The 13746-nt window shown below is 38.9% G+C and overlaps 1 protein-coding gene across 1 annotated transcript; it reads left to right on the top strand.

The window, feature by feature from the left end:
• The first annotated feature begins 21 nt into the window (after window positions 1–21).
• Window positions 22–4065, top strand: rasl11a (RAS-like, family 11, member A). The gene is made up of 4 exons (XM_017684677.2): window positions 22–657; window positions 1049–1105; window positions 1692–1774; window positions 3100–4065. The coding sequence occupies exons 1-4, from the start codon at window positions 510–512 to the stop codon at window positions 3568–3570; spliced, it is 759 nt and encodes a 252-aa protein (XP_017540166.1). The 5' UTR covers window positions 22–509; the 3' UTR covers window positions 3571–4065.
• Window positions 4066–13746: the final 9681 nt, after the last annotated feature.

Here is a 13746-nt window from a genome sequence, read left to right as displayed (position 1 = left end):
AAATCTGGATGCTTTGGTCTAGTATTAGGCTGAGCTTTGGAGTGGCATGTCCTCCGCCCCTCGGCATGCCGGAGCAGGAACAGGAGTCGGAGCAGGACTCTGCTGAGTTGCCCGTCTTTGCTCTCGCTCAGAGTAGCCGGTGGTGTCCTCCCCTCTCAGCCTATATCCGGTCCTGTCGTAGCCTGGCCTGACCTGTCCTCTCGGTTATCCGGACTATTTACTCCACATCTGTGTGCGTTTCTTTGGAGAAATCCACGGACAGAAGGTGTCACGAGGAGCACCAGCGGACGGCCAGCCTCGGCACGGGAGTGCGTTAGTTTAGGGGACATGGTTCTTGATCCAAAGGAGTTTGGCAAGATGTGGTTTCAAGCGGACATAAGCATCGACCAGACGGCTCGCGCGTGATGAGCGAGACGTAGAGAGAAGTCAAGCGGAGACGGAGAGGAAAGCGTCGCAGCGCTGGAGGGAAACTGACAGACTCAGAGCAGTTCACTCCGCAGCTTTCCTCAATGCGCCTTATCGACCAGCCGGGAACAATGAGCAGTGGCTCTAGCAACTTTCTGCTAGTCCCAATACCAGAGTACCCTGTTCTAGACTGTGTACCTAATAAAAACGTCAAAATAGTCGTTCTCGGAGCGAGTAACGTCGGCAAAACAGGTAGTAATGAAGTTTTTTTGTTATGATATTTGAAGCAAAGCCAAGAGAAATCCACGAAATTCCACAGGCTGTGGAAGTTTTCACATTACGCAATAGTGAGATCTCATCAGTGGATTGTGGATCCAGATTTCTCTCTTAGCTTTGTGTTAGAAACACCTGGGTATGCAGTGCGTCCCACATACTAAACATAAGTGTAAAGTAATGCAGATGTGGTCTGGAATGAAAACTGGAGGGTCTGGAATGTCAGGCAGGTATGTGCAGTGTTCGCCTGGGGGCGACATACAGATGCCTTGTCTGAATCCAGTAGTGCTGCATGTGCTCTGTGGCTTTTCTGGTTGATTTTGATGGTGATTAACATGAAAAACTAACTGCCTTTGATTAACATTTCCAGCCTTGATTGTAAGATTCCTGACCAAGAGATTCATTGGAGATTATGAAGCGAACACAGGTAATTTTCACTCTCATTGGGGTAAATGGGACACGAAATTGATGGATTCCAATTCGAGTTTTCCGTTCCACCTTAAATGTTGCAGAAGTACATTCTGGCGGCGGTGCCCGAGTGTAACCGCTGCGCTATTTAAGGTGGAATGGAAAATTCGAATAGGAAACGGGCGGATAATGAGCCAAATTCAACCCACTCACAATAACACACATAAACCGTGCTAACGTGTGGGTAAGCTAGTGGTGGACGATATGTTGGTGTATTGGTGTCACACAGCAATACTGATTTTTAGCTTTAGTGTTATCAGTAGACAAAACCCGATAAAAATGCTAAATTTGTTTTTGTTTTTTTTTCTTCTGGAAAAGAAATGTAGCTCCATTGTCATATTAAGAGAACAAATCGGTCCAAGCAAATCAATGTCAAATTCATAAGCCATTTTTTAGCAGAGAGTAGCGTGGGTTCATTAACTGTACTAAAGCAAATAGACTGAATATCATCTCTACCGTCATGTTGTGATATACTTGGAAAATATTATGATACCGGATTTTATCAATACCACCCAGCATTAGAGTCTGCTTGGTACTTTCCACAGGGGCCTTGTACTCAAGGAAGATCAATCTAGATGGAGAGCAGGTTTCCTTACAAGTGCAAGACACTCCCTGTGTATCACTGCAGGTATTTCAGCCCCACATCACAAACCCTTAATTCCATTTCCTTTTCTGTCTCTGTGTCCATCTAAAGTGAGTTCTCTAAGTGCTGGGTAGATCACTCAGGCATTACCACTGGGACCTCAGCAGGCCTCTTTTGGACTTTGGAGAATCTTGATTCAAACTTTTGGACTTCAAACCAAGAATGCAGGAGTGGAGATAAAGAGGGTGTGTTCAGTCATAAGCTCATTAAACTGAGAGGAGGTAAAGTAGCACAGAGAGGGTTTGAACTGCAGGGGCTCATTTTCCAGACACGGATTAAGCCTTTCCTGGTCAAAGAGACCCTCTTAATAGTTATTCCCTGCTGATAATGCTTGATTGTTCAGTACCAGGGTTAATCTATAGCCAGGAAACAGACATAAGGAATGGCACTCTGGTTGCACAACATGTCACTCTTGACATTGGACATGGCTTCTTATGGCTCCAGCAGTTAATGTCTTTACCGTTAGCTCATTTTGTTTTGCTTGTCTTGGCATATGTTCTGTGTTTTTGCCTTGCTAAGTTTGGGTGTAGAGCTGTTACACAAATACAATGTTAAACTGGCAATCAAGCTGAAAATCTGATCTTCTCAAATGAGGAAAACAGGGTTTGTTTATCCACTACAGCGTAGTATCAGAGTCTTTCTCATACATGCTTTCTTTCTTTCTTTCTTTCTTTCTTTCTTTCTTTCTTTCTTTCTTTCTTTCTTTCTTTCTTTCTTTCTTTCAAGCATGCTTTCTATTTTTTGTTGAGTTTAATAAATTAGGAAAGAATAAAATGTGCCATAATCTTTGCACAAGCAACATTGTGTTATTTTAAATAAATGTTATTTTATGTTTTCCCAATATGTTAAATTTAGCAAATGCACAATGACGGTGCATAAGTTTGTTCTCTGTAGAAGACATATTAACTTATTTTCACCTAGAAGATCAATTAAACAGTGACCAGGGGCCCGCAGTACAACTGCATGCACTTATAATGCACATATCATAAACGCACCTAATACAATATATCCACTGCACCCCACAGCACACCTTCCAATAGATTACCTGTTTTGGGAATTTATCAACAAACATAGTTTATTTAAAGTGAAATATTATGATTTGTGCTATGTGCTTTATTACTTTCAGAATGTATAGGACCTAAAAGGCCTCTAGATTTTTTGTTATGAAGTCATTTTGAACTAATAGTGAGGTGGCATGAAATGGCCTATATGAATTTATGCTGAAGTTCCCACCAAGAACACTGTTGTAAATTTTACATCTGGCGAATACAAAATGTGTCTCATTATGATTCTGATTCTGCCTGACCCAGGATGATGCAGAGGGTCTGTACTGCCAAGAGCAGATCAACCGCTCCATTTACTGGGCCGATGGCTACGTCCTAGTCTTCTCTATCACTGACCTTCACAGCTATAGAACCATCCAGCCTCTGTATCAACATGTGCGCCGCATCCACCCCAGCGGAAACATCCCCATCATTCTGGTGGGAAACAAGAGTGACCTGCTGCGGGCGAGGCAGGTGCCGGCCCATGAGGGTGAGGCGCTGGCCGCTGAACTCGGGGGACCTTACTTTGAGGCTTCAGCCCGGGAAAACCATGAGGGCGTGCACGCAGCTTTTCTGCACTTATGCCAGGAGGTGAGTCGTGCACTGGGAGGAGGGAATGGGGAGAAGAGGAGAGGAGGACTACACCTCGCTCGACCTAAGAGCCCTAACATGCAGGAGCTGAAAAGAAGGTTCCGGCAAGTGCTGTCTTCTAAAGTGAAGTCAGCTACTGCGCTCTGATGAAGATGAAGATGGTGATTAAGGTGAAGAAAAGCCAAGGACTGCATCAGGGAGCTGATTCAGAGGCCTGTTCAGATATTACTGCCATCGTCTGTACAGTTTTTGACTGAGGAGTCAAAAAGTCAAAGTTGGATCATTTTACTAATAGTGGTACATTGCAGTAGTGGCATACATGTACTGTTTGGAATGTGTTGCTAACTTTCAGGACATCCAAGACATCCTTTCCCTGGCCACATAATGGGATTAAAAGCATTGTTTGTAACAATGTTATAAATAATGCTATTTTTCATAATTAATAAGAATAATGCAGGCCTGCACAAAATGGCGTATTGAAATACTACATATTAACTTTAGTGAACTTTTTTTTTATTGCTTGTTTGTTGGATCACGCAAATGCCTTGATTCATCAAACCAGTTGTCTGGCTTATCTGATATTGTTTGGAATACTCACAGAATAAAATAAAAATAAAAAAAACATTTTGTTGGTTAGTGTGATAATTTGCATGTTTATTTCAATTTTGCAAAGACCAGTATTCTGATGATAATGGTTTACACAGAAAATATAAGTGCAGCCCTAATGCCTGGTTTGACGATTCCAGCTGCTAATTTATTGACTTATTTGAATGTTTATGTTTATCACTGTTATAGTGATAATGTTGGATGAAGTTATTTGAAGTAGAGGTGAAATTAGTAGTTTGTCATATCCTTTGGTTATATGAGCAGGACATGGATGTAGGGGTGGGCAATATGGTGATATTTTATGGTTATTGTGCTAAATGTTCACAGTAAATGTGTTGTATGTTAAGTATTTAGTGCGGTGTTTAGTGTAGTGCAGCATTTGAAATGATGCAAATAATCAATGTAGTCATAGGTTTTGATAGCTTTTAAATGTGACACTTCTAGCCTATTTTGTCTGTATTGTGATGTGTATTTTGTATCGTACATTTCTTTAAGATCCTGATATACAGTATTTTTCCATATCGCTAACCCCTGTATGGATGTTTGTCATGATTTTGTGGTAAAGTAAGGATAACATCTCTTATGCAGATCTTATACAGTTGTATGCGAAAGTGTGAACACTTTTTCTAGGAAAAAAACACAATTTCTAGAGTTTAACATATTGAGAGGAAACAAAATATATATAAACTGAGCCATAACTTTTGCACTGGCCACATTTTATTATTTCCAATATGTTAAATACAGTACACAGTAATTACGCATTTAAGTCTGTTCTCTGTAGAGGATGTGATAACTTGGTTTGACTTAGAAAATCAACAAGACATGTAATTTGACCAGGGGTGCTCAGACATTTGAATACAACTGTATTATGGTAAATGTTGCACTGCAAAACTTAGGTAATACATCCTAGAGCACACCTTCGCCTTAAAAGAGAACAAACAAACATGGGACGGTGTATATACAATAACTCCCTATGAATTACAGCAATTATGGTTAGCTATCCAGAAATGTTATTCTAGAATGTTCCTGAGAATTCCTGTCTGGGGGAATGTTTTTTTTTTTTAATATATTTAAATATAATCTACTGGGAGGGGGAGAGGAAGAGGCCAATGACTGGTGGTTCTCATGGCCTATGACCTGCTTACGCTGTGTCAGGGATTGGTAAGGCACAGCAGAGGGTGGAAGCAGTGTTTATTTACTCATTCTCTTTCCATGCCTCTCCATACTTGTGGTAGATAGGGCTACATTCCTCTCGAGCAAAGCCAGGAAAGCATCAACTGCCCTGTCGGTCATTCAGTGCAAATGGTCATTGACCCTTAATCTTTCCCCTTTGATCTGTGACATTTCTCCTCCTCATTCCTGACTGGAGGAAAAGCAGACAGGATCAGAAAGCGAGAGTCTGATATCTCTAATCATTTTTCTTTTATTTCTACTTTCTTAACTGGTTCTTAAAATTTTAAATTTCAGCTTTTTGTTTTCTTATTATTTTAGCATGTTTGAAAATGCACTCACACACACACACACACACGCATGCACACACACGCATGCACACACACAGACATTCTTCTCCACCCACTTAAAGACCCTTTTCCTGTGCTGACATTAGCGGTTTTTAGTACTCTCAAAGAGACAGACAACACCAAAATCTGAAAATCAGATCTTTGAACAGATAAATGTTTAGCACAGGCATATTTGTAATCCTTTTTCCATATGAAGCAGAACAGTTGCCAGGCCTCACTGTTTCACTGTCAGGGCTATAGAGTTGCCCATAATTAAAACCACATTTGAAAGCTATCAAAATGCTTAAGCTTTCCCTGCTTTTGTGGGTTTCTCTCCAACACACTGTAACACATGCAAATTTAAATTACTTATAGAGATCTCTAAAGACTGTCTTCCAGCACTCAGGTGGAGAAAAGCATGCGTGAATCTCTCAGCGGTGTTCTTTATCTTCTGTGGAGTTTTGCATGCTGTGTGTGTTGATGTGGAATGCACATAATTAGTGTCCACCACCTCAGGTCTTGATGGGTCACTGCACTGCAATTGAATGTGTTTCTTGCTCTGACACACCTGCTTCAGCTAACTGATGATTAACTGAATTAACTGAGTTGAAGTAGTAGATTCTGATTCTTTCATCAGGTTTCGAATGTATTTCATTATTTTTGTATTCAGAATAAAACACAATTATTATGCATAAATGTGACCGTAGGAACTATTTACACAGCAGTGGAGCAAACATCATTTTTGTACTTTTTTTTAAGGACCCACCTCCCGGAAGAATGATGTAATGTGTCAACCTTGTTAGGTTAAGTTTTAAAATGTATCATTTACTCCTCATCCTATGTATGTAGTCCATATATGGAAATTAACCTGCAAAAACATCCTGCTTTGGATCCATTGTTTTTATGAAAAGTACTACAGTTATATACATCGGCCTTTTCAGCCTATAGCAATTTACCTCCGCCCATTCATAATAAAGTTATGAGGATTGTTTCAGCTCAAACATAAAACAGGGCAACCAATCAGAACAGAGGTCATTTACATGTATACTGGCACAGTAACGCGCGTTCTAGCCTCCTATGTTCTAATAGAGAAAGACAGGTTGAAAAATGGTCATGTAAAAATTTATTTTGACTGTTGTTGGAACATAAACATGTTCAATCATCATAAGCGGACCTCAGTAAATACCAGGAAAATTCAGGATATGGATCATTTAAGTTGATCCCAGCACTTAAAAGAAATCAGAGTTTGGGTCCCCTTTTGTTTCTCACAGTAGTAAATTCAGTGAATCCAGTCCAATTGCTGGTACATGCACAGTGTGTTTATTTGGCGGTTGGCACCAAATGAGACTCACTTTTCATCTGTGTTCTACTGTTATCACAGCCAGACAGTGAAGATTTCTCTAAATATGTGCCTTGCTGGGTTTAATTAAATGTGTTGTGTGCTTACCTAACCACACCCTTCCAGGTCAAGAAATAGATGCACATTTTTTTGAACTTCTACTGTCTAGGCTAGATAAGTAAAGCAGCAGTTTGGTGAAATATCAAATTTTAATTTTCATCTTAGCATAATTTTGCTGATGAAACAAGACATGTTTGGCATTTACTTCTTTAGTTTTGCACTAGAGCTACAAAGCTAATGTAGCTAAAAAGGTTATAAAGGCTAATACCCCACCAGTAACCACTGTGCACACTGCATATCTGAACTACCACACCTCAAAGCTCAATGTTTCTAACTAATGTCAAACAGATGTTCTTATGTGATTATGATACTGCATGGTTTGGTTCTTTAGCTTTATTTTTTAATACATTTTATAGATAACAGCATGTCAACGGGTTTTGAGGCAACTGTGCGATGATTTAGGGATGCAGTTTGCACAACAGTAGTTGGTGGTTGTAGGTAGGATAGATAGGATGCATGGATATGGGAATTGTGGGCCAATGCCAATATCCAAAATAATTAATGAACATATCTGCCAATGCATTCTAATAAACATTTGTATAATCTAAAAATCATGTTAGCATCATGGAGAAATGTAATATTTATTTGGTTTGAAATGCAGTAAAATAAAATAAAAAAAAACTGACATTTTAGCACAATATCACAGTACAATAGATTTGACATCAAATACCAGTTTGAAATGTCAATCAGATGTTTACATGTCTGATGGCAATAATATTTTAAAGAATTATCTTCAGATACCAATTTCATTCAAATATTAATGTGCATCCTTAGTTATTAGTTTCCATTATGCATTAGCTGTGTAGTCATACAGTTCAGTCCTGTGCAAATCTAAGCAAACTTGGAGACCAGGTGTTTCTTGGCTGATTGAACATTTGGTATCTGAAGACCCAACTAGAGACCAAGACATCTGAATTGTTCGTTCCTCACAGTTCTTGATTAATGAAGTAGTATAATCCAACACAAAATGAATGAGGCCTCCTGGCACTATTGTAATGAGTGCCTTCCTGAGCGCTGCTATAGCCTACTAGCAATCGCTACCAAGACACACATACTGAGGCGCATACTTAGACTTGAGGTTATCGCCTCATGAAGTGGGAGTGTGAAATGGTGTTTGTCTCCATTTGTGAAAACATGTTTTACATGAGAAAGCTGGTTAGGGAGACTGAAACACTCAGAACAGTTTGTGAAAAACAGCTGTGAGGTGAAATAGTTACAGGACATGTTCTCTCCCGCTGACCTCACTGTGTTATCACAGGCTCAGGAAACTCAACCAGAAACATGACTCCCAACGGATGAGGCAGCGGGAAGGAGGGAGAGAGTAGGAGAGGGAAAGAGAGAAGACTTGGGTCAAGGAAGGAAGAGAGTAGAGTGGAAGAAAACAGAAAAAAAAAAACAGGAGGGTTAGATACACGATTTGAGGGGGAATATCAGGCAAGAGAAAAACCTGATTCCACAGTGACGGACATCATGTGGTTTCTGGCCTCTTACCAAGACCTAGAACCTTATTACAGCTGTTATAGGCAAAAAAAAATAATTGCATAATTTTCCTTTTACTCCACATGTAGTCAGTTAGCTAAGACGTTAGGTGTCTGGAGTCTGCTTCTATGAATATTTATAAAAATTGGCAAAATTATGGCACTAATATCAGAAACCTGAATTTTTTCTGTATGTCCATTTTTATAGATAATATATATATATATATATATATATATATATAATATATAGTACTGTCTGTGTGAGGTTACATAACAACTTGACATGGATTAACACAAGTGTGTGGGGATTCATGCATGTAGTTTAGAGGTTAGGCTGAACCGGACAGTGCTCAATTTCAGGCTGATTTTGAATACAGCATTGGGCTCAGGTCAGGCTTTAGTTTATTTTCAAATGATTTTTTATGTAGTAGTTATGTTGTTTGATGGAATAAAGATGTGAATTTCTCCTTTTTGCCCTCTCTCTCTTTCTCTCTCTTTTGTTGTTGTTGCTTTCAGAAGAGCTCTAGAGTTTAAGGATTGGGTGAATGAAAGGAGTGCAATCACTCCTGAATGAAACTTTGCAAGTAGCAGCAGTAGGTTTTTTCTCAAAGTTACAGGGACAGGCTGGGTTCTGGCTTTAATTCCATGCCCAGACAGACTTCTAATGCAGTCTGCATGATGCCTCTTCAGGCTGTAAGAGCTTTCTTTCCATGTCAGCTACATTGGCCTTGTCGTTTCAGTGGAAAAGTAAAGGAGCAAACATATTTACCTGGGGTAAAGGGAAACTTGTGTTAACCTTTAAATATATCAAACCATGTTCCCTCTGCACTGTGACCTTTTTTCTGTGTGAAACACAGCATTAGCAAAGATCTCTGGTATCAGTGAGTGTCTTAGAGCTTGAGAGTGGTCAGAGATGAAACATGATATTTTGGGTAACAACACTATTTTTCCCTGGTTCACAGTGATCTAATCAAAACTCAAGATGTTTATAGATGGGAAAAGGTCAGTATACTTCAATCAAAGAATACAGAAAAACAAGTATGTTGTCTTTTAAAAAAGATCAGTTTGGTTTCAGGTTGACTTTGAACATTCAAAAATGTAAACAGTTTACTTTTAGCATATGGAGTCTGCTAAATGATTGTGGTGACATGCCTCCATGGCTAATGTGTGCCTTTCTACCCCAGCTGTATCTAATTTTTTGCAGAGAAACCTTTCACGTCCTGCTTGCCCTCAACTCAGGGTGTTATACGAGCAGGCCTGCGGAATGTGGACAGATTTGTACTGGATTTATGATGCGTGCAGAATCCCCCCGGCATGGGCAGCTGACTGACAGCTATGATGGTGCTTTGCTAGAACAACATCAATTAGCCTGCTTGAGTTTATTTCATTTTAACAATCTGTGACGCATACCGTTTCTGGTCTAAAGGTCTATTCTCTACATTCTCTATTTCAACACATGTTCCGGGTCTTTGCATTTGATTCGAAAGCAACTCTAACCTTGTCTTAAATACAACAGACAGAACCAGGAAAAAAATCTATCTAGTAGCATAGGGAGAAATATGCCTGTACATAGATACACAGTCAAGCACAAATGGACAGTCATGCCTATACTAATCTTTTCCACTCTGCTTTTAATTCAGTATTTGGAAAGACAATAAAGTCTAGGTCTTTAGTAGCTCGCTATATTTTAGGGACAGCCTGCAAGTGTTTAGAGTTCCTCAGCTTGACTTTGGTGGTACCGACTACATCAAACTATCACAAGTCGAACTAAAACCGTCCTCCAAAAACAACTCCCCAGCGATTTAGAATGCTTATACCCTCATTTTAAAGAGTGATAATGGGGATGATGTTGCTGTTATTTGCTGACCTGGTCCCCTTTGTGTTCTGTTGTTCTGACACTTGATTAATAGCTGTTTTGATTCCGAGAACTGATTTCAAGTAAGCGCCAGGATGTTTGTGATGTAATGCGGTGAATTCGCTTCAAAAGACCATAAAGTCCTGCCAAAGTAACCGCACTCTATTTCAGAACCTTAAAATCCTCTCTCTCTCTCTCTCTCTCTCTCTGTGTCTCTCTCAATCAAGTTGTATTTCAACAGTAAAGAAGAATAAAAAAAATAGCTGAAAAACATTCCCTTTAAGTCCCTTTCCTCATTCAGTCATTCATTATTTAAACATCTCTGTGTTTCAGAACCCTGAAATATTGACATTTATATTAAGCCTAAAGCCTTTTGTATATGATTTAGAATAGAGTATATGCTGCACATTAGGCCTCCACACTGGCCACATTGTGCATCCTAAAAAATTGTTGATGAAGCATGCAGAACTTCTCTTGTTTATCAGGCTGACTGTCAGATACACTATAACTCCTGTTCACCTCATCAACAGTTCTGAATCATCTACACACTCTTCTATATCCAAACACTCTCCACCTGTGCCACTTTCACTCTCAACATCTGAGTTTGATCATACTGGAAATAAATGGAAATCTGCTGAGACACAGACACTCTAGAAGTTGAAGAGAGATGATTATCTTTGTCTTAATCACAGCAAGTGAAATTAAACTTAGTTCACTTTTAATTGTCTACAGCAGGGGTATTTAATTAAAATTCAGTAAGTCAGTAAATTCAATTTCCTCAAGCAAAGATCTGAAACATCATAACGTCTTACTGTTTACTGAAGAAGCCTAGTAGTTATATCAACATCTTATACAGTCAACAACTGAATGTCAAATCAAATAAAGTACAACAATATTTATTGTTAGTTTTCTCTTTTTAGAGATTTCACGCCATGTGAAATAACTTCCCTCTGATTCACTTTCTTCTCTGACTGCTGTTTCTCGCCTTGTCCCTGCCCTGTGTGTGTGTGTCACACCAGTCTTGGTGCTCATCATAATGCACAGATGTGATTGGCTGAGAAGTGCCACGTGTGATATTTACAACTTATGCGATTGGTCTGTAAGTCTCCTGGGCCGCTAAAGTGGTAATGTAAAGGCTAGAAAAGCTATTGAAATTAAATAATTCTCCATAGTTTATCGGGTATAGGTCCAGGTCCGCGTAGAACAGCATCTGGGTTCGGACTCAGATCACGGTCTGTCTATTATTGACCCCTGATCTACAGCAAACCTGCCCGCTCACACTCTACAGTGGTGCTACAGTAGTTTCGAGAGTGGGATTTTCCTGTTTAAGGACTAGGAAAACCGTCTTCACATGAACATCTTGAAGGTAGGAGGAACTATGCTTTGGGTTGGATACATGAGGGATGAGAGTGGGCCGTTTGAAATGATGAAGTTTTTTTCTCCATCACTGGCTAATTCAGACGTTTTTGGGGAATTCCCAATGGTTGTACAGTAATTTACTGTATTCCTTAAAAACAGCAGACTGCTGTAAAGAATGATGCATTCAGGGAAAAAAACAGGTCAAGTTTATTGTCAAAGACGTAAAAATGTTAGATGTTAGTAATTATCTGTTGTTCGCAAAGCATAACAATAATGAGTGTCAATGTTGTAGTGATGGGGGTGGAGCATCCCAGCATTCCTTTCAGTTTTGTTCAAAGAATGTTTTAAAGAAATGTACATGTTTTGGTATTCAAACTATGTTTTCTAATGCAGTTCATCCTCTAATGTTGAAGTAAATGGATATTGGGTTACTGATACTTTTGTGTTAATGGCTGGTGTAAGTGCACTGACTACTGTGATGCTCAGTTCACAGTGTGACTGATAAACAATCCTACCCTCTTGTGAAAATAGCATGATTATTCTCTCAGCTATACAAGAATACTCATAAAAGTATTCACTACAAGAAGACAGCTAGACAGATTTGTTTGGTTTGCCCATGGCTTTACATCTTGGCCTACATAATGTAGCAAAATTCAGGGTCCTCAGCTACAGATGCACATCAGAAATACAGAAGTGCAAAGAAAAAATGTACAAATAAAGTAAATGACTGCATCTACCAATACAGTAAAGTACTGTAATTGTATAATACATATATGTTCTGTAGTATAGGTTCTGTAAATAAACAGAACATTACTGGACAAATTGTATCCAGTAAATTAGTGTAATGTCGTGTAACAATGTAATGCCGTGAGATACAAGGATACAAAATTGTAAATACTGCAATATTACATAACATGACAAAAAACATATTAAATGCTGGTTTAAGGCCAGAATGCACTTTTAACAGAGATTTTATAAAGTGAAACTTTAGTTACAGTTTTAACTTTCATTAGTGTTAACCATTAACTGAATAGTGATTAGTTTTCTATAGTTGAGTTAATTATACTCTTAATAACATAATCGTTAATTAGTACTGAAATTAATAATCACTCTTTCAGGAATACATGTGCACATGCCAGTCTTTATAAAGACTTTTTGCATTATTTAACTAAAGGAATATAGACTTAAATGTAAGATTGACATGTCATACGAAAAAGACTTGGGTGAAATGAACTGTAGGTGAAAAAATAAGAGCTACTTGAGAGAAACTTTCGAAAGTGCCTAGAATGACAGGAATCTCCACCCTCAGCGCTACAATGTGATCTACCTTCACCTCCATGATGAATCTATTCTTTACAAAAGTGCGATAAATACACTCCCTGAAAGGACTGGTGTAAAAACAACCCCAGACTGCAACCTTCTCAACATTAAAATGTGCTGTTTAATACATTTTTGTGAATTAATTAAATTCTCTACATGTTACACACTGTACACTGTGGCAACGGATAACTCTCTCCACCCCCTCTTTCTTGCTCTCTGTCTTTGTTTATCAGGCTGACTGTCAGGTACACTATAACTCCTGCACACCTCATCAACATTTCTGAATCATCTGCACACTCTTCCATATCCAAACACTGAACTCACAACACCAGCAGCATTCTGAAACTGATTTGCAGCGCAGGCAGCTACATTTGCAATAAACAAAGTGCCACTTTCACACCATAAAACGCCATCCATTTTACAGCTTCTTGGAGGAAGCACATTGTGAACAGCTGTAAAATTCCACAAGGCCTATAAAGACAATGACATTGCTTCTCTATGAAGAGATTTTTCTCTACCCACAATGTCCCTGAGTAGTTACTTCCAGACTAAACAACCACTCTTAATAGGTTGCTATTACACAATAGTAAAGAGTGGAGAAGGATGGCAAGTACAAATTACAACTTTGCCTCAGTTCTTTGATTAGTTTTGCAGTTCAGATTTGAGTGTCTACAGTTTCTCTGAAAGGTTTATATCCTTTATTTTTCATTTTTTTCCTTATAAGGTCTACTGATGATATTTGTGGGT

Source organism: Pygocentrus nattereri, chromosome 2, assembly GCF_015220715.1.
Source record: "Pygocentrus nattereri isolate fPygNat1 chromosome 2, fPygNat1.pri, whole genome shotgun sequence".
NCBI classification, from domain to species: domain Eukaryota; kingdom Metazoa; phylum Chordata; class Actinopteri; order Characiformes; family Serrasalmidae; genus Pygocentrus; species Pygocentrus nattereri.
Note: the sequence above shows the minus strand (reverse complement) of the source record. Positions and strands in the feature narration are given on the sequence as shown.